The 24,509-nt window shown below is 54.6% G+C and overlaps 1 protein-coding gene across 3 annotated transcripts in view; it reads right to left on the bottom strand.

The window, feature by feature from the left end:
• Positions 1 to 1,797: 1,797 nt before the first annotated feature.
• The window catches only part of TFAP4 (transcription factor AP-4), a 54,110-nt gene continuing 31,398 nt past the window's right edge, over positions 1,798 to 24,509 (bottom strand). Inside the window, exons 1-7 of one of the 3 annotated variants that reach the window (XM_024234056.3) lie at positions 17,205 to 17,629; positions 7,173 to 7,338; positions 6,961 to 7,059; positions 6,416 to 6,586; positions 5,069 to 5,209; positions 4,704 to 4,859; positions 1,798 to 2,866 (exon numbers count right to left, since the gene is read on the bottom strand). In XM_024234056.3, the coding sequence (XP_024089824.1) occupies positions 2,672 to 2,866; positions 4,704 to 4,859; positions 5,069 to 5,209; positions 6,416 to 6,586; positions 6,961 to 7,059; positions 7,173 to 7,338; positions 17,205 to 17,293 (1,017 nt within the window). In that variant the 5' untranslated portion in view covers positions 17,294 to 17,629 and the 3' untranslated portion in view covers positions 1,798 to 2,671. Of the gene's footprint in view, positions 2,867 to 4,703; positions 4,860 to 5,068; positions 5,210 to 6,415; positions 6,587 to 6,960; positions 7,060 to 7,172; positions 7,339 to 16,281; positions 16,543 to 17,204; positions 17,630 to 24,509 lie in introns of those variants that run through there. The other 2 variants (XM_054533358.2, XM_024234057.3) reach the window with 2 other exon arrangements.

The raw sequence follows: 24,509 nt of genomic DNA on the forward strand, positions 1-24,509 counted from the left end.
ACTGGGAGGAGGGGGAAGGAGTGACTGCTTAATGGAGTCATTTTGCAGTGATGGACATGTTTTGGAACCAGGTAGGCTGTGTAACACTGTGAATGTATTAAGTGCCATTGAATTGTTCACTGTAAAATTGCAAGAAAACCTGCAGACTCCTGCCTTTCTGTTAAGAGTTCATGTCCACTGTCATCGTGGGGTGAGCTGTGACTCTGCCTTCTGGTCTGGCCTCAGTCCCCAAGCACCCAGCACTGTGAGCATGAGGCATAGGAGGGGACCACGGTGTAAATCAATCTCTGGTCATGAAAAAGTGAAGGATTTAAAGGACCATGGCCTAGCCTGGGCAACATGGCAAAACCCTGCCTCTACAATAAAATATTAAAAAGTTAGCCGGGCCCAGGCCAGGCATGGTGGCTCACACCTGTAATCCCGGGACTTTGGGAGGCCAAGATGGGCGGATCACCTGAGGTCAGCAGTTCAAGACCAGCCTGGCCAACATGGTGAAACCCCATCTCTACTAACAATACAAAAATTAGCTGGGCATGATGGTGGGTGCCTGTAGTCCCAGCTACTCAGGAGGTGGAGGCAGGAGAATCGCTTGAACCTGTGAGGCAGGAGAATCGCTTGAACCTGTGAGGCAGAGGTTCCAGTGAGCCAAGATCGTGTCATTGCATTCCAGCCTGGGTGACACAGGAAGACTCCATCTCAAAAAAAAAAAAAAAAAAATTAGCCAGGCTTGGTGATACAGGCCTGTAGTCCCAGCTACTACGGAGGCTGAGGTGGGAGGATCACTTGAGACCAGGAGGTCAAGGTTGCAGTGAACTGTGATCAAAACACTGCACTGCAGCCTGGGTGACAGAGCAGGACCCCATCTCACACCAAAAAATAATAATAAAAATTTAAAAATAGCCGGGCATGGTGGCTCATCCCTTTAATCCCAGAACTTTGGGAGGCCGAGGTAGGCGGATCACTTGAGGTCAGGAGTTCAAGACCAGCCTGGCCAACATGATGAAACCCTGTCTCTACTAAAAATACAAAAATTAGCCGGGCATGGTGGTGCGCTCCCGTAGTCCCAGCTACTTGAGAGGCTGAGGCAAGAAGATTGCTTGAACCCAGGAGGTAGAGGTTGCAGTGAGCCGAGATCACACCACTGCACTCCAGACTAGGGGACAGAGACTCTCTCAAAATAAAGGACCACGCCAATCCCCAATAGGATGCAATGTCCTTGTGCTGTTATTATCGCCAATTTTTAGAAGAGGAAATTGAGGCTCAGAGGAAGCAGTTTGTCAGAGGGGGAACTGACCTCTGGCAAACCAATTCCAGGATCTTAGCACTTAAACACCACACCACGGGGGAGCGGGGGGGTGCTGGGGGGGTGCGGTTGGAGGGTGGTGGGGTTCCCCTTCTAGGGGAGGAGAGGATGAGGCTCAGGGAAGTTACAGAAGCCCAGGAAGTGGCAAAACCTAGGGATTAACCAAAGCCTAGGGACCAAGCAGGGCCCCTGAACACCTGTGTCCTTTCCCAGGCGTTCGGAATCGGTGGCTTGGTTGTCCTTCTCTCCTTGCCGCCCACCAAGGAGCCACTCCCCAGCCTCAACACCATCTTCCATCTTTACAGAATATCCAGGGTCATCCCAGGGAAACTGAGGACCCCAATTTTTCATCGCAACACCACACACAAGCTGAGGGAGTAACTGTGCTCACACACACCCAGTCCGCTTTGGGGGGCCCAAGGAGCCCCCCTGCTCTAGATGAGGTAGCCCTGCCCTAGTCTTCAGGCCAGCCCACACCCAGGAGACAAAGAATCTAAAAAACAAAGTACAAACTTTATTTTGTTTCTTTACAAAGGCACAGTGGCCTCTTGGTTTTTTTCTCCCCACTTTCTTAACAAAATATAATAGCTTCTCCTTGAACACGAAGACCTTAAAATTGTTAAAAAAAAAAAAAAAAAGAAAGAAAAAAAAGAAAAAGAAAAACAAAACAAAAACAGAAAGCAAACCAAAAAAAAAATAAAAAACCAACAACAAACAAAACAAAAAGAGAGAGACAGACATTTTTGGGGTGGAAGATGAGACCTGGAGGCAGAGGTGGGGGCTGGGGGGTAGGAGAGTGGCAAATTCTAGTGCCGAGATGGGGAAGAGGGACGGGGGCACAGCAGCAGCAAACCCCAACCGAGAAGCAACGGAGACCTCCGGGCCCCCAGAACGCCCCAGCCTAGTCTGACCCCCAACCATGTAAGTGCTTAAAGGAGAAAGAAGAAAACCCAAAAAGAGGAGGGAAAGGGGATTGAAGGCTGACAATCCCAGGCTAGCTCTGGGCAGGGAAGAAATAACCTGGGGTTTTAATTTTCCCTGTTCTTAAAAAACATATTTAAAGGAAAAAATGCTTTTTGGCAGAGAGAGGCCAGGCATCTCCGTGTCAGCTTCCCCCAGCCCCTGGGGCCGAGGCCCAGCCCTGGGGTCCCGATGCTCCCACACGCTCTGCGACACCCCAGCCCCGGGACCTCGGGTTGAGTGGCTTCGTTCAAAGGTCGATTTACAGTATTGAAAAAGAGGTCATAAAAGAGACCCAAATGACATCGTAATTTTGTAAAAATTTCTCACTCATTCACCCACATCTCTCCCTGTGGCTGCCCCGGCTCCCTCCAGCCCCCAGAAGGGAGAGGAGGGCTGGGGGGGTAGTCAGGGAAGCTCCCCGTCCCCCGACGGCTCCTCCCGGCTCTGGTCCATGGCATCACTGTCTGAGGCCTCAGAGTCGGAGGCAGTGTCAGAGGTGGGGGCCTCCGGGCAGCTGCGGACGGGCTTCACGATGACAGCTCGCCGCTGCTCCTCCTCCAGCTCCTGCTTTTCCTGGGTGCCCTCGATGTGCTGGATTGCCTGGACAGGGACGAACCACTGAGAAGGCTTGGCCGGGGATACACGGCCAGCCAGGAGACAGTGGGGGCCCTCAGCCAGCCACTGTCACCCCCAAAACACATATCCCAGAAATAAGCCTTGCAAAGCAGCAGGGGAGGCCCACTAGAGTACAGGAAAAACAAACTCCTCTTACTTTTTTTTTGGAGACAAGGTCTCGCTATATCACCCAGGCTAGAGTGCAGTGGCATGATCATAGCTTACTGCAGCCTCAGACTCCTGGGCTCCAGTGATCCTCCTAGCACTCCCTCCCTAGTAGCTGGAACCACAGGGGTGCACCACCATCCCCAGCTAACTTTTGTATTTTCGGTAGAGACAAGGGGGTTTTTGCTATGTTGCCCAAGCTGATCTCGAACTCCTGACCTCAGGCAATCTTCCTGCCTCAACCTCCCAAAGTCCCAGGATTACAGGCATAAGCCACCACGCCTGACCCAGGAACAAACTTTGAAAACCCCTCTGTTAAGTTGAAAAATCCATTCCGGGAAGACGACAGTCCCAGTGCTGCTTAGAAATTATATGTATCAGCCAGGCGCCGTGGCTCACGCCTGTAATCCCAACACTTTGGGAGGCCAAGACGGGAGGATCACCTGACGTCGGGAGTTCGAGACCAGCCCCTCAACAGAGGCTGGTCAGAAGCCTACTAAAAATACAAAATTTGCCAGGCATGGTGGCGCATGCCTATAATCCCAGGTACTTGGGAGGCTGAGGCAGGAGAATCACTTGAACCTAGGAGGAGGAGGTTGCTGTGAGCCAAGATCGCACCATTGCACTCCAGCTTGGGCAATAAGAGCAAAACTCCATCTCAAAAAAAAAAAAAGAAAAAAGAAAGAAATAATATGGACCTTTCATATGTTTTTGTTTGTTTGTTTTTTGAGAAAGAGTCTCACCGTGTCACCCAGGCTGGAGTGCAGTGGTGCGATCTCAGCTCACTGCAACTCCCATGTTCAAGCGATTCTCCTGCCTCAGCCTCCTGAATAGCTGGGATTACAGGCGTGCGCCACCACATCCGGCTAATTTTTGTATTTTTAATAGAGATGGGGTTTTCACCATGTTGGCCAAGCTGGTCTCGAACTCCTGACCTCAAGTGATCCACCCACTTCGGCCTCCCAAAGTGCTGGGATTGCAGGTGTGAGCCACCACACCTGGCCACATGTTTATGTATTTTAAAGCTTGCCTATTAACTTATTAAAGGCCTTTGTTATTAATTGTATGATACAATTTGCAAAGTTTATGAGCAATTAAAATTCGAGGAGATTGATGGATTTTTTTTCTTGTTTTGGCTTTTTTGGTTATTTATTTATTTACTTATTTCTGATGTTGGGCTCCTCAAGGGGCCCTGTTCAAGGGTGAATGCAACTGTAACTTCAGGCTTGACCCACAGAGCTTCCTCCTCTGTAGGAGGCCCAACTATCACCAGCCCTGCCACCTGTATCTCCATCCAGGTCCTAGGAGATGGAGCTGAGACAATGTTCCGGACCAACCCAAGAGCTGGATGCAGGAACTCTGTAACCAGGGGGCTCTGGGAGCAAAGGACCCTCTCCGGAAACCCCATATTGAGGGAAGGGACAGTCTTCCTGGCCAGCTCCTCCTGCTGGCGTGGTGGGCCCTGCCCAGATCTCTGGCCCTCACATTCTCCACTTGCAGATCCAGGGAGGGGGCCCCCCAAGGCTTCCAGCCCTCCACCCCTTCCCACACAAGCACCATCTTCCTCCTCTTCTGCCCCTCATTTTCTAGTCTCCCCTAAAGAGCCTGTTCCCAGAGTATGACCCCCAAAAGCTGCCCCTTTCTCGAGCTCAGGTACCTGCACAATGGTGTCCAGATTTTGCCGGGATGTGGAAACAGAGTTGATGACCGAGGAGGGGCCCATGGTGACGACGTTGATGTGGTGGGAGGGAGGAGGAGGCGGTGCTGGCACGATCACCGTGGGGTGGTGGGTGGGGGCTGGAGGGGGCAGAAGCTGCAAGACAGAGGCCCTCAGCCTTTCTCTCAAGGCTTCTCTTGGCCCATCCACCTCCCTTTCATGCAGAGCCGGCCAGTGAATAACTTTCTCTCCTCCTTTATATTAAGAAGCAGAGAGGAGGTGGCCTAGGAAGAGGCTTCTGCCATTCAAGATCACCTGTCCCCTTCCCGGTCCCCAGAGTCCACTCCCGGGCACCTCCTGCTCACCTGGGTCCGCAGGTGCTGCTGTTCCCGCTCCAGCTTCTCCTGGTGCAGCAGCCTCACCTGTTCCTGCTGCTGCTGCAGCTGCACCTGCTGCGCGATCACCTTGAGCTTTTCCGGGTACATGTGGGCCTCCAGCGAGCGCACCTAGAGGCAGGACAGCCTGGGCTCAGGGCCAGGGCCGGGAGCACACCCTGCCCTATCAGTCTCACAGCAGCTCATTCACTCCTGCTGAAAACCCTAGCACGGGGCAGGCCCCCCTCAACAGAGGCCAGAAGCCTTTCCAGAGCCCTTCAGCCCCTGGCTCCTCTCGCCTCCCACCTCAGCTTCCACTGGACTATGCTCCCTCCTGCCCAAGTCTTTGCCTATGCTGTTCCCTCTGCCAGGAACACCTTTCCTCTGTCCTTTGGTTAACTATGAGACTCAACTTCCCACTTCCATGGAGAAGCCGTGGGTCATCCCTTGAAAAACCCCTCCTGATGCCACAGCTCCAGCCTGGCCTTCAATATGGTTAAGTTTTTTGTTTTTGTTTTTTGGTTTTTTTGAGACATGGTCTCCTTCTGTCACTCAGGCTGCAGTGTAGTGGCACAATCATGGCTCACTGCAGCCTCCACCTCCTGGGCTCAAGCAATCCTCCCAGCTCAGCCTCCTGAGTAGCCGGGACTACAGGCACACCCCACCACACCTGGCTAATTTTTGTATCTGTTTTGGTAGAGACAGGGTCTCACTATGCTTCCCAGGCTGATCTCAAACTCCTGGGCTCAAGCGATCCTCCCACCTCAGCCCCGCAAAGTGCTGGGATTACAGGTGTGAGCCACCATACCCAGCCCATCAAGGTTACATTTTTTTTTTTTTTTTTTTTTTTTTTGAGACAGAGTCTCACTCTGTCGCCCAGACTGGAGTGCAGTGGCACGATCTCGGCTCACTGCAAGCTCTGCCTCCCAGGTTCACGCCATTCTCCTGCCTCAGCCTCCCGAGCAGCGGGGACTACAGGCGCCCACCACCACGCCCGGCTAATTTTTTTTTTTTTTTTTGACATTTTTAGTAGAGACGGGGTTTCACCGTGTTACCCAGGATGGTATCGATCTGCTGACCTCAGGTGATCCACCCGCCTCAGCCTCCCAAAGCACGGTTACATTTTTGAGATCCTTTGGCTAATCTCCCCCACCCCAACGCCGACGGTGGCCCTCAAGGGCGGGGACGTGTCTGGCTTGCTCCCCACTCCTAGACCTGGCACCGCAGTAGGTGCTCCTGTAAATAGGGCTCAACCGAGGGCCGCAGAGCATGAGGCGCGACCCCAGGCTCCACGCCCTCTGCACCGCGCGCCGCGCCCAGCAGAGGGCGCTGCCTCACCTGCTCCTCCAGCATCATGCGCACTGAGCGCTCCTTGTCCAGCTGCTGCCGCAGCTCAATCATCTCCCGCCGCAGGTCCTCCGCCTTCTCGTCCTCCCAGATGTCCGGGGAGCCTATGCCTTCGTCCTTGTCCTCTGCCCGCCGTCGCTTGGGGGACGAGCCGCTCAGCTCCTGGGGACCCCAAGGAGTCGGTCAGTGTGCCTGACACCTCGGTACCACCACGGAGATTGGGGTTCCATCGCAGCCCCCCAAAGCTGCCCAACACAGGTGAATCTTCATTAGGGAGCCCCTTCTGCAAGTCCAACAAACCAGCCAAATGCCAGGAGAATGGGATGATTTACATAACAGTCACCTGGCTCCTTCCAGAGCCCACTCCACCGCACTTGACCGATGGGGAAACTGAGGCTGGGGCAGAAAAAAAAGTGCCTGGAAGTACTTGTCAGTGGGCAAGAAGGGGCCTGCAGCCACACCTGAGTCCCAGGCCCATGGCTGGGTCCAAGGCATGCCCATGCCAGGGAGAGGGAGCCATGAAGGACAGGGCGCACCTGGATGAAGCGCTTGAGCTGTGTGTTCTGCTGCAAGAGCCTGGTCTTCTCCTGCTCCAGGGAGAAGATGTACTCGGCCGTCTGCTGGAGAATGGCTGCCTGAGGGCGTGGAAAAGCCGAGAGTCAGGCTGGCAGTGTTTACCAGAGCTCACTTTCCTCTCCCGGCGGGAACCTGCCGGCTCCTCCAGGAAGCCCTCCCTGCTCTCACCCACCTTGCTGAGCTTCTCTCCGTCTGTGTGGGGGATGAGGGTCTTGAGGGACTGGAATCCCGCGTTGATGCTCTGCATGCGCCTCCGCTCGTTGCTGTTGGCAATCTCCCGCCGAATCCGCCGCTCCTGGTCCCGCTGAGTCTCAGGGGTTAGTGGAATGTTGGCAAGGCTACCAGAGAGGACAGGGACAGGCTCGGCCAAGGCGCCCTCTTCATCATTCATCTCCAGAGGGCCCCAGTGGAAACTGCATCCCTCCCCTGCTGCAAAAGATGCCAGGCCACCCCCAGAGGGTGATGGAGGGGTGCTCTCTGGGACACCGGGGCGGACTGAATCAGCTGGCTGCGGGTAAGACAGTCCGCTCAGAACCCACCCCGGGCCAGGCACAGTAATCCCAGTTCTTTGGCCAAGGATCATTGAGCCTAAGAGTTTGAGATCAGCCTAGGCAACGTAGTGAGACCCTGTCTCTACAAAAAAATAAAATTAGCCAGGTGTGGTGGTGCATGCCTGTAGTCCCAGCTACTCAAGAGGCTGAAGTGGGAGGATCGCTTGAGCCCAGGAGTTGGAGGCTGCAGTGAGCTATGATCACGCCACTGCACTTCAGTCTGGGCAACAGAGCAAGACCTTGTCTCAACAACAACAAAAACCCATCCCCTCCCTGGCTTTCCTCACAGGGAGCAGTCTCTCCTCCGGAACAGAATTCCCAGTGTGTCTGAGCATCAAAACATCCAGGAGCTTAGAAACTATGCAGACGACGGGTGCTGGCCCCAGCGTCTGACTAGCAGGCCCGATGGGACCCAGAAACATGCGTGGTGTGATTCTGATGCACGTGGGATGCAGACGACATTCAGGGACGCTGTCCCCGCTCCTGGAACACTTCTGAGTGACTTGCTAGGCACCTGGAGCGCCTCTTCAGCGTCTCAGGCTTTGCCACCCCAGGACTGAGGAAGACGTCCCCACTCCCGTCCTACCCTCACAGCCACGCCTCCCACCACAAGCTCCAGCCCCACTAGGCTAAGACTTCACAGAAGACAAGTACCACTCACTCCCCAAAAAGACACCAAACCAACAACCCCTGGGGACACTGCTCCCCACAGCCCACCCACTCCAAGAGACAGACCCACCCTGTGCCGGAGAAGCGAGGCTCCCACCATGCTGTGGGGAGCGCTACTGACCCTTGCAGAAGCAGTGGCCAGTGCGGTGAGAAGGCAGCCTGGAGGAAGAGGGCGTGGCTGCTGACTGGGGGCGTGGCTTCGGACGAGGGCGGGGCGTGTGCCCCAGGGGGCGAGGCTGCCGGCCAGGGTGCAGAGGCAGCGGTTGTGGGCCCAAGGCCATGCTCCCGAGGGTTGGGCCTGTGTGTGGCCTGGAGGAGGCATGTCCCCCTCCCTGGACCTCCCCTGCAACTCCCCCCGCCCCTGGCCTGATGGCTTCCAGATGCTGGGCTCCCAGCAGAGGCTGCCGGCCCCACCCGAAGCCGCAGCCCCGGCCTCTTCCTGAGGGGCCCTCCCGGGGTGCCCTGTTCCAGGACTGGGCCAAGGGGGCTCATGCCCCTGAATCTGGGAGAACAGGAAAAGGGTTCTGAGCAGCTCCTGTTCCATTGACGAGGGCAGTCTGGGGTCAAGGGGCTGCCAAGTCTAACTCCCCTGCTGTGTGCCCTGGCCCCTTCGCCAACCCGCAGGCGGAAAGGAGTTTGCATGGACCCAGGAGGGAGCACATCTGCAACAGCTGGAAACAGCCGTGGCCTTCCTGGCCCCACCCAGCCTGCCCATCTGTCCAGCCTTGGCTCCCTGTGGGACCCTGGACGCATCCCTGCCCCTTCTCCAGCCTCAGCTTCCTCTCCCAATAGAGAGGTGTCCGACGCCGGAAGTCTGGATGCAAATCAGCCTCCTTCCGTCCTCATCAAGCCAAGCCCCCTCCTCCATCAGGACCCAAAGGCCCAGGGCCTGTACCCAGGGTACAAGTCGCTTACAGGGTCTTGAAATGTCAGCGCTGCAAAAGGGGCCCGGGCCCCCCACTTTCCATGAGAGACTTTAGGGTGCAGGGCAGAGAGGGGATGGTTTTAGGGTCAGTCAGCTGGATGTCAGTGCCCTCACTTCTCCCCGTTCCCCTGCCCTGAAGTGGAGGCGATAGGGGGACTGGAGCAGGCCTGCTGCACGGCTGTGTGGCCCAGCCTTGGGGCGGAGTCCAGGATCCCAGGCCTGGCACAGCCTCAGACCATACCATACCATCTCTGAGAGGCCAGCAGACCAAGGGGACCAGGACTGCTCTGCAGTGGGTGGCTTAAAGCTGGGGATCTTTGGAGGTAAGAGGTGGGAAGAGATGTCCATAGGAAGCCACAACACAAGGTAAGTGCAATCTGGAGGCATAGCCATCCCCCTCAGGAGAGATGTGGGGAGAGACCCCCACCCACCCAGTCCCTGGGTCCCTCCTGGCAATGCCCAAAGGCCAGAGCTGACCAGGGGGTGAAGAGGGAGCACCAAGTCCAGCCTTGGACCACCTGAAAGCTGGCCCTCCTGGAGGGTCCACAACAGAGGGATACTTTTTTTTTTTTTTTTAAGTTTTTGGCGAGAATTTTCTCACTGAATTGTCACAATCTTCCTGAGTCAGGTGGCCTGAAGACTCCCATGTAAAGAGGGGGGCACAGAGGTTTGGGTAGGGACCAGCTGCAGCAAGCACTGGGCGTGAACCCTGACCCCAGAGCAGGTGTCAGGCCATAGGGCAGAATGAGCTCTGACCATCCCACAGAGCCAGATGCCCCAACCGGCAGGTGACAGTTATCCCTGTAAAAGAGACGACTGGGCTGGGCACAGTGGCTAACACCTATAATCCTAGCGCTTTGGGAGGCCAAAGCAGGAGGATCGCTTGAGCCCCAGAGTTCAAGACCAGCCTGGGCAACATAGTGAGACCCTATCACTAGAAAAAATTAAAGAAATCAGACAGGCATAGTAGACTGTGCCTATTGTTCCAGCAACTCAGGAGGCTAAGGTGGGAGGATGTAATAAGCCCAGGAGGTTGAGGCTGCAGTGAGCTGTGATCATGTCACTGTACTCCAGCCTGGGCAACAGAGTGAGACCTTGTCTCAAAGAAAAAAAAAAAAAAAAAGGACCAGGCATTCGGAAATCGCTGTAATCGTGTAACTCTTTTTATTATTCACAGACCTCGTTTACATTTTTCCCTGCCTGATTCTCACAGAAACCCAGTGGGGTGGCCGAGATTACCGTGAGCAAGCAATGCAGGGTCGTGGGAAGGAAGGTGATGATCCCAAGGTCAAGCAGCCAGACTGGGCACAACAGCAACCTGCAGACGCCAACCCACTGAAGCGCCTCTACTGACCGCTAGTTCACACAGCCGGCCACTTACCAGAAGGGGGTATGTGACTGCAAGCTCAGCCATCACCCCTGCCCTTCTGACCACAAGCCCACAAGTGAGGTGACTTGCCCAAGTTCACACCCAGCAGCTGGGCAGGGCAGGGTGCAGCTAGATGCACCCTTCTGCACCTCCCGGCCCAAGTCCCACCAACTCCTCTGCTCTTGGGAGCTGACCCTCAGCCTTTTCCTTCCCTTGCCCGCAAGGCAGCCCACTAACTGGGAGACCAAAGGAGACCACCAGACCCCAGTCCCGAAAACCCCAGCCGGAAGTTCTCACAAGGAGGAGGAGCTGGGGCTGGGATCAGGGGCCTGTGTCGCCTCCTCCTCTGCACCAGAATCTGCGGGCCCAGCTTCTCCAATTCTCCGTCCTGCTTCCTTCCTCTCCAAAGCCATCAGCCCAGTCTCCTGGCTCAGAAACCAGCTGCTGGCTAACCTAGTGCTTAACTTAGGTTAAGCACTTTCTTAAATCCAAGAAAGCAAATTTCCCCCCAAAGGTACAGTTCCTCGTGGGGACCTGAATCTGCCACCAAGACCCTCAACTATAACTCACCTAAATTGCCCTGGAAGAACCAGCCGACAGAGTCCTTTAATAGAATGCATTCTAACCAAGACTTCTGATTGGTGGAATGGGAGCTAACCAGGGGTTGTGATTGGTGGAGTGCCGGCTAACCAGGAATTCTTATTGGTGGAATGCTGACCAACCAGGGCTTCTGATGGCTGACCAACCAGGGGATCCTGTTGCTGAAGGATGGTTAATTGAAATTTCCAGGTGGTACTGCACTGAATAAAGTAGATTTTTCTGCAAATGCCTGAAAGTTTCTGATAGCTCTTTCTGGGGTTTTGCATTTACGGTTAAGATCTGTAAAGGTCCTACACACACAGTAAAGGTCCACTATCCTCTCCCTGGCCACTTCAGACTCCTCCAGGTGAAAATCAAAGGTGACCCAAGTCCACTGACACCGAGGTTCTCTTTTTTCTTTTGACTGAGCCTCTCTCTATTGCCCAGGCTGGAGTGCAGTGGCGCAATCTTGGCTCACTGCAATCTCTGCCTCCCGGGTTCAAGTGATTTTCATGCTTCAGCCTCCCAAGTAACTGGGATTACAGGCGTGAGCCACCAAGCCCGGCTAATTATGGGGGGCGGGGTGGGGGGCTGAGACGAAGTCTCGCTCTGTTGCCCAGGCTGCAGTGCAGTAGCACAATCTCAGCTCACTGCAATTTCTACCTCCCGAGTTCAAGCAATTCTCATGCCTCAGCCTCCCAAGTAGCTGGGATTACAGGCGCCCACCACCACGCCGGGCTAATTTTTATATTTTTAGTAGAGATGGGGTTTCATCATGTTGGTTAGGCTGGTCTCGAACTGTTGACCTCAAATGATCCATCCGCCTCGGCCTCCCAAAGTGCTGGGATTATAGGCATGAGCCACCATGCCCAGCCACACCGAGGCTCTCTTGCTTCTTGCAAGCCAGCCTCCTGGGTCCAACCAGGGGCTGCCCTAGATTTAGGAATAAGGTCACTGAGCAGCCAATGGCCAAGGAACAAAATTTGGGCACCAGCCTTGGATGCTAAGGCAAGAGCCGCCACACCTACCACCACAGCACCCACAAAATCTGCTGAGACTGACACTCGTGTCCCAACCAGACACTTGGGGGGATGGGGCATGCCCTTCAAATCTAGAACCCTGCCAGGTACCTATCCCTCCTGCCCAGCCCAAAGTCAAGTACCCCCAATCCCTCTACACCTGCCTGCCCAGCTCCAGCCTCAAACCGGCCACTGAGAACTTTCATTTCACACTGCCCTGAAGTCACTCACATACCTCAGGGTCACTTAACATCTACACAGTCAACGTGGGAAAGTCCACACGGGATTCTCCCAAACCCAAAAAAGCACTAAGGCACTCATCCTTCTCTAACCTAATCAGCCCGAAGTTCTCATCCATGCTCCATCCCCGCTGCTGCTACACTACTCACTCATACTCTGCACTCTGACCTGGCCAGTCTGCTGCCCTTCCCCTTGTTCCCAGAACACACCATGCCCAGGCTGTTGCCATCAGAAACATCCCTGCCTCCCTCCCTTCCCCAAAGCAACTCCAGCCCATCAGTGGGAATCCTGCACTGGGCTCAAGTGCAAAAAGTCCAGCCTTGCCACTTACTAGCTGTGGAACACCAAGCCTCAGTTTCCTCCATCTGTAAAATATGGAAACACTGCTTCACTTCACAGGGCCATGGTGAAGTTTAAAAGAGATCAAGAAAGGCCGGGCATGGTGGCTCACGCCTGTAATCCCAGCACTTTGGGAGGCTAAGGTGGGCAGATCACCTGAGGTCAGAAGTTTCAGACCAGCCAGGCCAACATGGTGAAACCCCCTCTCTACTAAAAATACAAAAATTAGCCGGGTGTTGTGGGACATGCCTGTAGTCCCAGCTACTCGGGAGGTCGAGGCCCAAGAGTTACTTTGCACCCAGATGTCCAGGACAACCCATGAAACTCTTAGGGGTCTACAATACCTTTTAGGACCACAAAGCTGTGAGCTGCTGAGGACAGGAGTCACATCCTGTTCGTGGCTGTATCCTCAGTCCTGGCAGAATATTGTTGCTTCATAAATAAATCAGGGACCCAACAAACACTCCAAAGCCTTCAATTTTCTCGAACTCCTTCTTATGGGAGCTTTTTAAGTTTTATTATTTTATTATTTTTATTTATTTATTTAGAGGCAGGGTCTCACTCCCATCACCCAAGCTGGAGTGCAATGGCATGATCTCGGCTTACTGTAGCCTCAACTTCTCGGGCCCAGGTCATCCTCCTTCCTCAGCCTCCCAAGCAACTGGGAGTACAAGTGCACACCATTCACACCCGGCTAGTTTTTTGTATTTTTAGTAGAAACAGGGTTTCGTCATTTTGCTGAGGCTGGTCTCGAACTCCTGGACTCAAGTGATCCTCCCGTCTTGGCCTCCCAAAGTGCTAGGGTTACAAGAGTGAGCCACTGCGCCCAGTCTTACTATTTTCTTTAAGAGACAGGGTCTCTGTTACCCAGGCTAGAGTGCAGTGGTATGATCATAGCTCACTGCAATCTCCAATTCCCGGGCTCAAGCAATCCTCCTGCCTCAGCCTCCCAAGGAGCTGAGACTACAGGCACATGCCACCATGCCAGGCTAATTTTTTTGTGTTTTGTAGAGATGGGGTCTTTCTCGAACTCCTGGGCTCAAATGATTCTTTCCCCTCGGCCTTCCAAAGCACTGGGATTACAGGCTTGAGCCACTGAGCCAGGCCTAGGAGCTTTAAGATACAGATGGAGGCTGGGTGCGGTGGCTCACGCCTGTAATCCCAGCACTTTGGGAGGCTGAGGTGGGCAGATCACCAGGTCAGGAGATTGAGACCATCCTGGCTAACACGGTGAAACCCTGTCTCTAATTAAAATACAAAAAATTAGCCAGGCGTGGTGGTGGGCGCTTGTTGTCCCAGCTACTCGGGAGGCTGAGGCAGGAGAATGGCGTGAACCCGGGAGGCCGAGCTTGCAGTGAGCCGAGATTGCACCACTGCACTCCAGCCTGGGCGACAGAGCAAGACTCCGCCTCAAAAAAAAAAAAAAAAAAAAAGATAAAGATGGAGAGTCCGAGCACGGTGGCTCATGTCTGAAATCCCAGCACTTTGGGAGGACGAGGCGGGCAGATCACAAGATCAGGAGATCGAGACCATCCTGGCCAACATGGTGAAACCCCATCTGTACTAAAAATACAAAAATTAGCCGGGCATGGTGGAGCGGGCCTGTAGTCCCAGTTACTTAGGAGGCTGAGGCAGGAGAATTGCTTGTGCGACAGAGCGAGAGTCCATCTCAAAACAAACAAACAAAACACAAGATACAGATGGAGACTACCATATACCTGCCCATATACCTGCTTTTAAGACTCTGAATGTCAGTGGCTGGGCGCAGTCGCTCATGCCTGTAATCCTAGTACTTTGGGAGGCCAAGGTGGGCAGATCACCTGAGGTCAGGGGTTCGAGACCAGCCTGGCCAACCACCATGGTGAAACCCCATCTCTACTAAAAATACAAAAATTAGCCACACATGGTGATACATGCCTGTAATCCCAGCTACTTGGGAGGCCGAGGCAGGAAAGTCGCTTGAATCTAGGAGGCGGAGGTTGCAGTGAGCCAAGACTGCACCACTGCACTCCATTCTGGGTGACAGAGTGAGACGCCGTCTCAAAAAAAACAACAATAAAAAAAAGACTGAGTGTCATTTTAATAGCTACCAGGCACTTTCCATACTCATAGCTAATTTTCTCACAGGTGCTCTGTTTTCCAGAGACTGAGAACCATTAGGTGACAGGTCCAAAACCTGCAGCTTGTGTGTGCAGCACCGTGCCCTACAATCCCCTCTGGCAGGCCTGGGAGACAGAAAGACAGGGAGATCCCTGCTGGTCACTGAGGGATGGAGCAAAGCCCACCAGCCTGAGATGACCCAGAGAAGCAAATGCATCTGGCCAGGAGGTCCTGCCTAATGAACACATTTGATCCCGGACAGGCTTTCCACCTCACCCTGCAACCCCTACTGAAGGTAAATAAATCCAGGGACCCCCAACTCCATGCCTAATGCACAGCTGACAACTGTCTTGCAATGGACGTTGCCATGCCCAACCCTGGACGAAGGCCCTACACCTTCAAGCCCTTGGCCTACCAAGATCCAGCTACCCTGGGGGACTGCTGGTATCCTCCAAAGGAAGGCTTGGGGCAGGGATAAATTGAAGCCAGAATCTTAGGATCCCTGAGAGGACTCACCCAAGGCCCAGGCATGGCAGCCAGAGGGCCCCTCAACCCTGCTCAGGATGAGGCCCATAATGTCTTCTCCAGTAGGCACAGCGGCTCACCTGCACCTCCGCGCGCTGCCCAGCCCAGCCCTGCAGCAGCAACCCCAGGACAAGGGTTCAAGTTCCAGTTCCACCACTTGCTGTAGTGGTCCCTTCTCCAGTCTCTGTGTCCGCCTCTTTACGCGGAATCAAAAGACACTTTTGACTCATAGAAAGATATGATAACTCAATGAGAAAATTCTAGCAAAGTGAGTCCCCAGAACATAAAAAGAGCTCAAGAATTTTTTTTACTTATTATTACTGGGCCTCCAGGTGGGCCTCGTGCAAGGGCCAGCCTTCGGGGCATCCCTGCCAGCTGCCAAACCCATCAACTGGCCCAAGTCTAGGTATTGACTGGGAACTTCAGAGTAGCCTTAAGGCAGGGACCCCTGGGGCAGAGGGTTGGGCAGGAACCTTCCCTCCAGGCCGGATTCTGTAGGCGCTAGTGTCCACCAGCCTGTGCCACACCGGCGGGCTCCTCCTCCCTCAATCCCCGCCCAGACTGCCTCGGGCGGCAGAGCACGTGGCTCCAGCCCTGGGGAGCCATTTCGCTCCTGGAGCAGCGCGGCAGGAAAGGGGCCGCAGGTCCCAAACTTGCGCACGCCGTAGAACGCCCACCTCCCCCACACCCCGCCCAGGGGGTCGTTCGAAATGCAGATGTCCGGGCCCCAGCGATCAGAGTTCCAGGCATGTGCACTTTAAGAAGTCTGCGGGGTGGTTTTGCTGTGTGTGGTCCTTGAATCCATCACCCTTTGAGTTTAGAGTAACCTAGGACCAAAGCTTGCAAAGTGGCTTCTGGGGAGGCCTGCGGACCTCGGGCCACCCACCCGGCTGGGGGACCCGATGCTTTCGGTTTACGGCAGCGGGGAGGGGCGTTGGATAGGAAAGTTTGCAGAGGAAACCTACGTGCGGCGGGAAGCTGCCCTGCGAGGCTAGGGGCGGCCTCAGGTGTCCCTTCCCCAAAAGGCCTGCCCACCTGGCCTGCCTTGCCCATCGTGCCCGCGGGGGCCGAGCTTTGTGCAGGGAAAGCGTGGCCCAGGAGCGCCTACAAATCCCACAATGCTGCACCTGCAGGACACGGAGAACTACAGCTCCCGCGAGGCCGCGCGCAGAGGTCCGCCTACTCCAAGAGGGCTGCAGAGTCACGTCCAGGCCTCGCTAGTAAACAGCGCCCGGGCGCGGGCGGGCGAGCGAGAGGCAGCCAACGTACCCCGGGCCGCGGCGCCCCTACCGGCCGCGCGGGCCCCTCGGGGTCCGCCCACCCCCCACACCCACACGCGAGCACGCCCCCGACCCCGCTGCAGCCCCGCTCTGCAAACACGCACAGTGCCCGGCTCCCCGCCCCCACCCCGCGCCGGGAGCCGCGGCATGGCTGCATTGTAGCCGCCCTAGCTACACCCCCTCGCGCGCCCTGGGCCCCCAGACCCCCTTGGATGGGGACGACCTAAGATCGCGAGGAAGGAAGGAGAGGAAGGAAGCCGCCGCGGGAGGGGGAAAGAGGAAGCGCGGGGGGGGGAAGGCCACCAGCACCAAGCATGGCCGTGACTGCTGCAGAACCACGTGGGTCTGTTTGCAATTTACAAACGTCGCGACTCGCCCGCCTGCAGCGGACAAAAGTGGCCGGGGCCGCTTGGGGCCCTCATGTTCCAAGGGAGGAGGGTCCCGGGGCGGCGCGGACCCGGCGCGTGGGGCTGCAGCCGTCCCGGCAGCTAAGAAAGGCTAGCGGGGTCGGCGGCGCGGGCCATGCGTGCGCACACGCGCGCCCGCCCGGGCGGGCTGGCCGGGGGCTGCAGTGGTAGGAAGGGGGTGGGGGGAGGAGGAGTACACACCTACAGAGCCCTCCTATCACTTCTTTCTCTGTTTTCCTGAAATGTTGCAAAGAGGGCACCTTCTGAGTGGGCACCATGAAATACTCCATAGCGATCGGCCCCCCTCCTCTGCACGAGCCAGGTCCCGCGATCAGCCGGAGAATGCAAGATGGAAATCCGAATCAAAGGGCAGCGCCGGACGGAGGTGCAGAATCGGCCGGTCCCAGATGCTGGCGGCGGCGGCGGCGGCGGCGGCGGCGGCGAGGGGAGGGAGGCGGGCGGGAGGGGCGGGAGGGAGGTCTCTCCGGCCTGCCTCCCCGGGCGTGTGTATGTGTGTGTGTGTGTGTGTGTGTTTGCAGCTGATCAGATGTCTGTTTCAAGGCGGGAAACAGCTGGTGAAAACTCAGCACTCCCCCGGCCTCCTTCCGCGGAGTAAGGAATTGCATGTAAACAAAGGACTATTTGCAGCGCCCCCCAGGCGGCGCGAGGCCGGGGCGAGAGGGGCGCGGGCCCCCGGGGATCGGCTGCAACTGGGGTCTGCAGGCCTCTCGCGGGGCACCGGGAGCCGGGGGCCGCGGGCGGGCTTGGGGGGCGCGGCGTGAATGGAGCGAGCTGCCGCCGAGCTACATGCGCCACTATGGGTGATGAGGTCCATCAGCTGACAGGTTGGCAAGCGTTGCAAAAAAAAAAAAAAAAGGCCAGCCACCGCGCAGGGAGCCCAGCCCGTGCAGCCCGGGGTCCAGCAGCGACTGCCCAGAGCAGGGTCCGCGCGCTTGGCCGGCACGCAGGGAGGAGGGGGCGCGGCTGGGTCGGGCGTGCAGCGGCAGCAAGGAAGGCGGCCTGGGGTTCGCGCTTGGGGCTTCTGCTTTTTCACCATTGCAACTGCACGGACGGAGCCTCTCCGGTGTGCTCCCTTCTAGCCGAGCCCAGGGCCCCCTGGAAACTTGCGTCACAGCCACCGCTTCCCACATGTAACTTGGGGCTGACTTCGGAGGCCGGCCAGCTTCCTCCCTCCCTCCCTGCTTAGCTGGCCGCACGTTCGGGACTCCGGATCCTGGGAATCCTGGACCCGGCGACGGGACGGCAAACGGCGCCTCGGATGCTGGGGCCGCCCTAGGAAGCCGGGGGCCCCGTCAGGGAGGGGAGGGTGGAGGCGGGCCCGAACGGCAGCGGCCCCCGGGCGCAGGCTGCCAGCGCTGCCGGGAGGTCTGCTGGTTGCTGCCGGGTGTCCTGCTATTCCCCCAGACCCCCACTGTTCCCTCCGCGGGCTGAAGGCTGCAGCTTCTCATTCATAACAAAGCCCGTGTGGGACTTGCCCCTCCGCCAGGGTGCGCTCCCCACGAGGGGGTGACGACTTGGGGCAGGGACGGGGACCCTGGCGATGAGCTTCCGTCCTCCGCTCGCACGCCCCACCTTCCGGCCCCAGGCCCTCCCCTGGCTCCTGGAGGGTTGGCTCCTGGCTCAGGAAGCCCACGCCTGCCTTGGAATGTCCTGGATCCTGCCCACCGCCTTCCAGGTTCCGCCTAAATCGCGCCTCCTAATTTGACTTATTCCTACTAGTAACAATAGTTACTGTTATTATTGGGAAATATTGTTATTAGATGTTGCCAGCACCCGATGGATGCCGAGCAGTTTTGCATACATGCTCTCCAATCCTTGAAGCAACCTGTTAGGCAGTTTCTCTAAGGAGAGATCCCAGACCATTTGACCAAAAAAAGTCCCTGGAAGGCTTACTATGTTTTTACTTAAAAAAAAAAAAAATACTTTCAGCTGGGCGCGTTGGCTCACGCCTGTAATCTCAGCACTTTGGGAGGCTGAGGTGGGTGGATCACCTGAGGTCGGGAGTTCGAGACCAGCCTGACCAACATGGAGAAACCCTGTCTCTACTAAAAATGCAAAATTAGCCGGGGGCGTGGTGGCGCATGCCTGTAATCTCAGCTACTCAGGAGGCTGAAGCAGGAGAATCGCTTGAACCCAGAAGGCGGAGGTTGCAGTGAGCCAAGATCATGTCATTGCACTCCAGCCTGGGCAACAAGAGTGAAACTCCATCTCAAAAAAAAAAAAACAAAAAACTTTTTACTGTTTTTCAATAAATAGAGATGGGAGTCTCACTGTGTTGCCCAGCCTGGTCTTGGACTCCTGGGACTCAAGGAATCCTACTTCTACCTCCCAAATTGCTGGGATTACAAGCGTGAGCCATGGATGGCCCTGGCGGGAAGCGTATTTTTAACTGCCCTTAGTGAGCAAGCTATTCTTGTTTTTTTTTTTTTTTTTTAAGACGGAATCTTGCTCTGTCACCCAGGCTGGAGTGCAGTGGCACGATCTTGGCTCACTGCAACCTCCGCCTCCTGGGTTCAAGTGATTCTTCTGCCTCAGCCTCCCAAGTAGCTGTGGTTACAGGCGCACACCACCAAGCCCGGCTAATTTTTGTATTTTTAGTACAGATGGAATTTTGCCCTGTTGGCCAGGCTGGTCTCGAACTCCTGACCTCAGGCGATCTGCCCGCCCCGGTCCCCCAAAGTGCCGGGATTACAGGCATGAGCCACCTCACCCAGCAGTGAGCAAGCTATTCTGATGCATTACTGTCTCCTTATCCTCTCATTTTGCAGATGGGAAGACAGAGGCTCACAGTTGCAGATAAGGATGCACTCAGGAGTGCTAGCTGCAAAAAGCCCTGGTTCTTTATATCACACTCATCCTCCCACCTGCCACACCTCACCTCTGATCAGGGCCTTATTTTGTACTCGTTTTTGTTCTTTTCCAGAGCAAAGCATTCTGTCATACTTAGTTGTATGTAGCCTTCAGAGTGTTCTCTGGATGTCTCCCTGGTTCAATTTTTTTTTTTTTTTTTTTTTTTTTTTTTTTGAGACGGGGTCTCGCACTGTCGCCGAGGCTGGAGTGCAGTGGCGCGATCTTGGCTCACTGGAACCTCTGCCTCCCAGGTTCAAGCGATTCTCCTGTTCTCCTGCCTCAGCCTCCCAAGTAGCTGAGATTACAGGCGCCCGCCACCAGGCCTGGCTAATTTTTGTGTATTTTTAGTAGAGACGAGGTTTCACTATGTTGGCCAGGCTCGTCTCGAACTCCTGACCTCGTAATCCACCCACCTCTGCCTCCGAAAGTGCTGGGATTACAGGCGTGAACTACTGCACTTGGCCTCCTTGGTCCAATTTTGTCTCCCAGAGAAGAGGGACTGTGCTTTTACTCTTTTCTCTCTTCACGGGGATGGTACAGGGCTGGGCACATATGTGAACTACAGAGAGTGATCTGAAAAGCTGATATCCCTGGAGACAGCCTTGGCAGAAAGGATGAGAGGGAGACCCTAGGCACAAGTGGGTGGCCCAGGCAGACCCGGGAGCTGGCTGCCCACACTGAACTGGGTAGTAGGCACCCATCCCCTCTCCTAATAAATCAAGGAAGCCCCCGCAAAGCAGTGGCATTTGGAGTCCGGCCCAGGGGATGGCAGAGACCTGCTTTTTCATTTGTCTTGGAAGTCATTTCTAGGCCCTCACAGACTCTGGTTCCTGAGGCAAGAGTTGAGGTCGCAAAATGTAAGAGAGTGCCAAAAATTTCAAACCCAAGATAAATTATGTTGGGTTTTCTTTGTTGTTATCATTGTTGTTTGTTTTTTTGAGACATAGTCTCGCTCTGTCACCCAGGCTGGAGTGCAATAGCGTAATCTTGGCTCACGGCAACTTCCGCCTCCCGGGTTCAAGTGATTCTCGTCCCTCAGCCTCCTGAGTAGCTGGGACTACAGGAGTTCACCACCATGCCCAGGTATTTTTTGCAATTTTTGTAGAGATAGGGTCTCGCCATGTTGCCCAGGCTGGTCTCGAACTCCTGACCTCAAGTGATCCACCAGCCTTGGTCTCCCAAAGTGCTGGGATTACAGGCATGAGCCACCGCACCCGGCCTCAAATTACGTCTTAATTTAACATTTTAAAACATCAAAATTGGCTGGGCACAGTGGCTCATGCCTGTAATCCCAGCACTTCGGGAGGCCCAAGTGAGTGGATTGCTTGAGCTCAGGAGTTCAAGACCAGCCTGAGCAACGTGGCGAGACACCGTCTCTACAAAAAATATAAAAGAATTAACTTGTCGTGGTGATGTAGTCCCAGCTATTCGGGAGGGTGAGGTGGGAGGATTGCTTGAGCCCAGGGAGGTTGAGGCTGCAGTGAGCTGTGATCGTGCCACTGCACTCCAGCCTGGGTGACACAGCAAGACCCTGTCTCAATAAAATAAAATAAATTACTGCCAAAAATCCATGGTAAACACACTCTCCACATTTTAATGACTGTCTCAGTATTACTGATTTTTCCCTTTCCCTCAGGCTTCAGTATAGCTCTCCAAGACACTGTTGTCAATCCTTAGCTTTAAATTCAAACAATGGCCAGGCACAGTGCCTCACACTTGTAATCTCAGCACTTTGGAAGACCAAGACAGGAGGATCCCTTGAGGCCAGGAGTTGGAGACCAGCATGGACAACATAACTAGATGCTGTCTTTACAAAAATATTAAAAAAAAAATTAGACTGGCAAGGTGGTACATGCCTAAAGTCCCAGCTACTTGGGAGGCTGAGGCAGGAGGGTTGATTGAGCCCAGGAGTTGAAGACTACAGTGAGCTATGATCACGCCATGGCACTTCAGACTGGGCAACAGTGCAAGACCCTGTCTTAATAATACATTTTAACTGGGAGTCGAAAGTAGGTGGATCATGAGGTCAGGAGATTGAGACCATCCTGGCTAACACGATGAAACCTCGTCTCTACTAAAACTGCAAAAAAAATTAGCCAGGCCTGGTGGTGGGCGCCTATAGTCGCAGCTACTCAGGAGGCTGAGGCAGGGGAATCGCTTGAACCCAGGAAGTGGAGGTTGCAATGAGCCGAGATCGCACCACTGCACTCCAGCCTCGGCGACAGAGCGAGACTCCATGCATAAAATAATAATAATAATAATAACAATAATAATAATAAAATTTTAAAAATTCAAAGACTGGGCCAGGCGTGGTGGTTCATGCCTGTAATCCCAGCACTTTGGGAGGCAGAGGCAGGCAGATCACTTGAGGTCAGAAGTTCGAGACCAGCCTGGCCAACATGGTGAAACTCCATCTCTACTGAAAACACAAAAATTAGCCGGGCATGGTGGCGAGTGCCTGTAGTCCCAGCTACTCAGGAGGCTGAGGCAAGAGAATCACTTGAACCCGGGAGACAGAGGCTGCAGTAGTGGAGATCGCATCACTGCGCTCCAGCCCGGGCGACAAAGTGAGACTGTCTCAATAAAAAAATAAACATTCAAAAGCTGGTTCAACATTGATTTCTAATATTGATTTATTATAAATCAATAAATGTGTTTTTAATTTGTAATTCAGATATTTTGCTCATTGTAAATTTTTGGCATTAATTTCAGTTTTTTCGTGAGACAGGGTCTTACTCTATTGCCCAGGCAGGAGTACAGTGGTAATAGCTCTTTGCAGCCTTGAACTCCTAGGCCCATGAGATCCTCCCAACTCAGCCTCTCAAGTACCTGGGACTACAGGCATGCCACCATCATGCCCGGCAATTTTTTAAATTTTTTGTAGAGACAGGGTCTCACTATGTTGTCCAGGCTGGTCTTAAACTCTTGGACTCAAGCCATCCTCCTGCCTCGGCCTCCCAAAGTGCTGGGATTATAGGTGTGAGCCACTGTGCCTGGCCCATTTTGATTTCTCTAAAGTATTGCATTAAAATTTTGTGAATCTTGATTACTGAGGGGTTTGGTGCTCCCGTTAACTTTTGTTCCCCAAGCAAGGGCCTCCCTTGTATTACCCTAGCCCCACCCTGCTTGCTGCTTGTGATTCCCGCATCTACTGAGGTCTCACTCGAGCCCAGGCAGAAGGCAGCAGAATCAGGGCTGTCCATCAGCCTTCTGGGACCCACTCTGTGTCCCCGAGGAACATGGGCATCATTTGCACAGCCCTGGAGAAGGACTGTCCAATCAGTCCTGGCTACTTCTTTCTGTGTTCACATATCCTACTTGGCCACACGGAAATCAAAGCAGAAATGCGGCCCTCGAGAAGCTCCTGACCACACTGCAGCGACAGGAGCTGTGCTCAGGAAATGATGACATTTGGAGACAATATATGCCATAGGTCCACAAAAGCAAATGCACTGAATGATGTCTCCAGTGCCTGAAAAAATGAGTGAATGAATGAACAGCAGCTGGAGCAAGCGTGTCTACCTCCTGCTCCTCCCTTACAGAACTGCCTTGACTAGCCCGGGCATGGTGGCTCACACCTGTAATCCCAGCACTTTGGAAGGCCGAGGTGAGTGGATCACCTGAGGTCAGGAGTTCAAGACCAGCATGGCCAAAATGACGAAACGCCATCTCTACTAAAATAAAAAAATTAGCCGGGTGTGGTGGCGGGTGCCTATAATCCCAGCTACACAGGAGGCTGAGGCAGGAGAATTGCTTGAACCCGGGAGGCAGAGGTTGCAGTGAGCCGAGATCGTGCCACTGCACTCCAGCCTGGGCGACAGAGCAAGACTCTGTCTCAAAAAATAAATAAATAAAATAAAAAATAAAAATAATCAATCAGGCCAGGTGCCATGGCTCATGCCTGTAATCCCAGCACTTTGGAAGGCCGGATCATTTGAGGTCAGGAGTTCAAGACCAGCCTGACCAACATAGTGAAACCCAATCTCTACTAAAAAGACAAGAAAAAAAAAATCTAGGCATGGTGGCACATGCCTGTAGTCCCAGCTGCTTAGGCGGCTGAGGCAGGAGAATCGCTTGAATCCGGGAGGTGGAGATTGTAGTGAGCCAAGATCGTGCCACTGCACTCTAGCCTGGGAGAGCCAGACTCCGCCTCAAAAAAAAAAAAAAAATCAGGCCGGTAGCAGTGGCGCATGCCTGTAATCTCAACACTTTGGGAGGCCAAGGCAGGTGGATCACTTGAAGTCAGGAGTTTGAGACCAGCCTGGCCAACATGGGGAAACCCTACCTCTACTAGAAATACAAAAATTAGCCAGGCATGGTGGCGGGCGCCTGTAATCCCAGCTACTCGGGAGAGTGAGGTATGAGAATCCCTTGAACCTGCGACGCAGAGGCTGCCGTGAGCCGAGATTGTGCCACTGCACTCCAGCCTGGGTGATGAAGCATCTCAAAAACCAACAAACAGGCCAGGTACCGTGGCTCACGCCTGTAATCCCAGAACTTTGGGAGGCCGAGGCAGGTGGATCATGAGGTCAGGAGATCGAAACCATCCTGGCGAACATGGTGAAACCCCGTCTCTACTAAAATACAAAAAATTAGCCGGCCATGGTGGTGTGTGCCTGTAGTCCCAGCTACCCA

The sequence above is a fragment of the Pongo abelii genome, chromosome 18, assembly GCF_028885655.2.
Source record: "Pongo abelii isolate AG06213 chromosome 18, NHGRI_mPonAbe1-v2.0_pri, whole genome shotgun sequence".
In the NCBI taxonomy this organism is placed as follows: Eukaryota; Metazoa; Chordata; class Mammalia; order Primates; family Hominidae; genus Pongo; species Pongo abelii.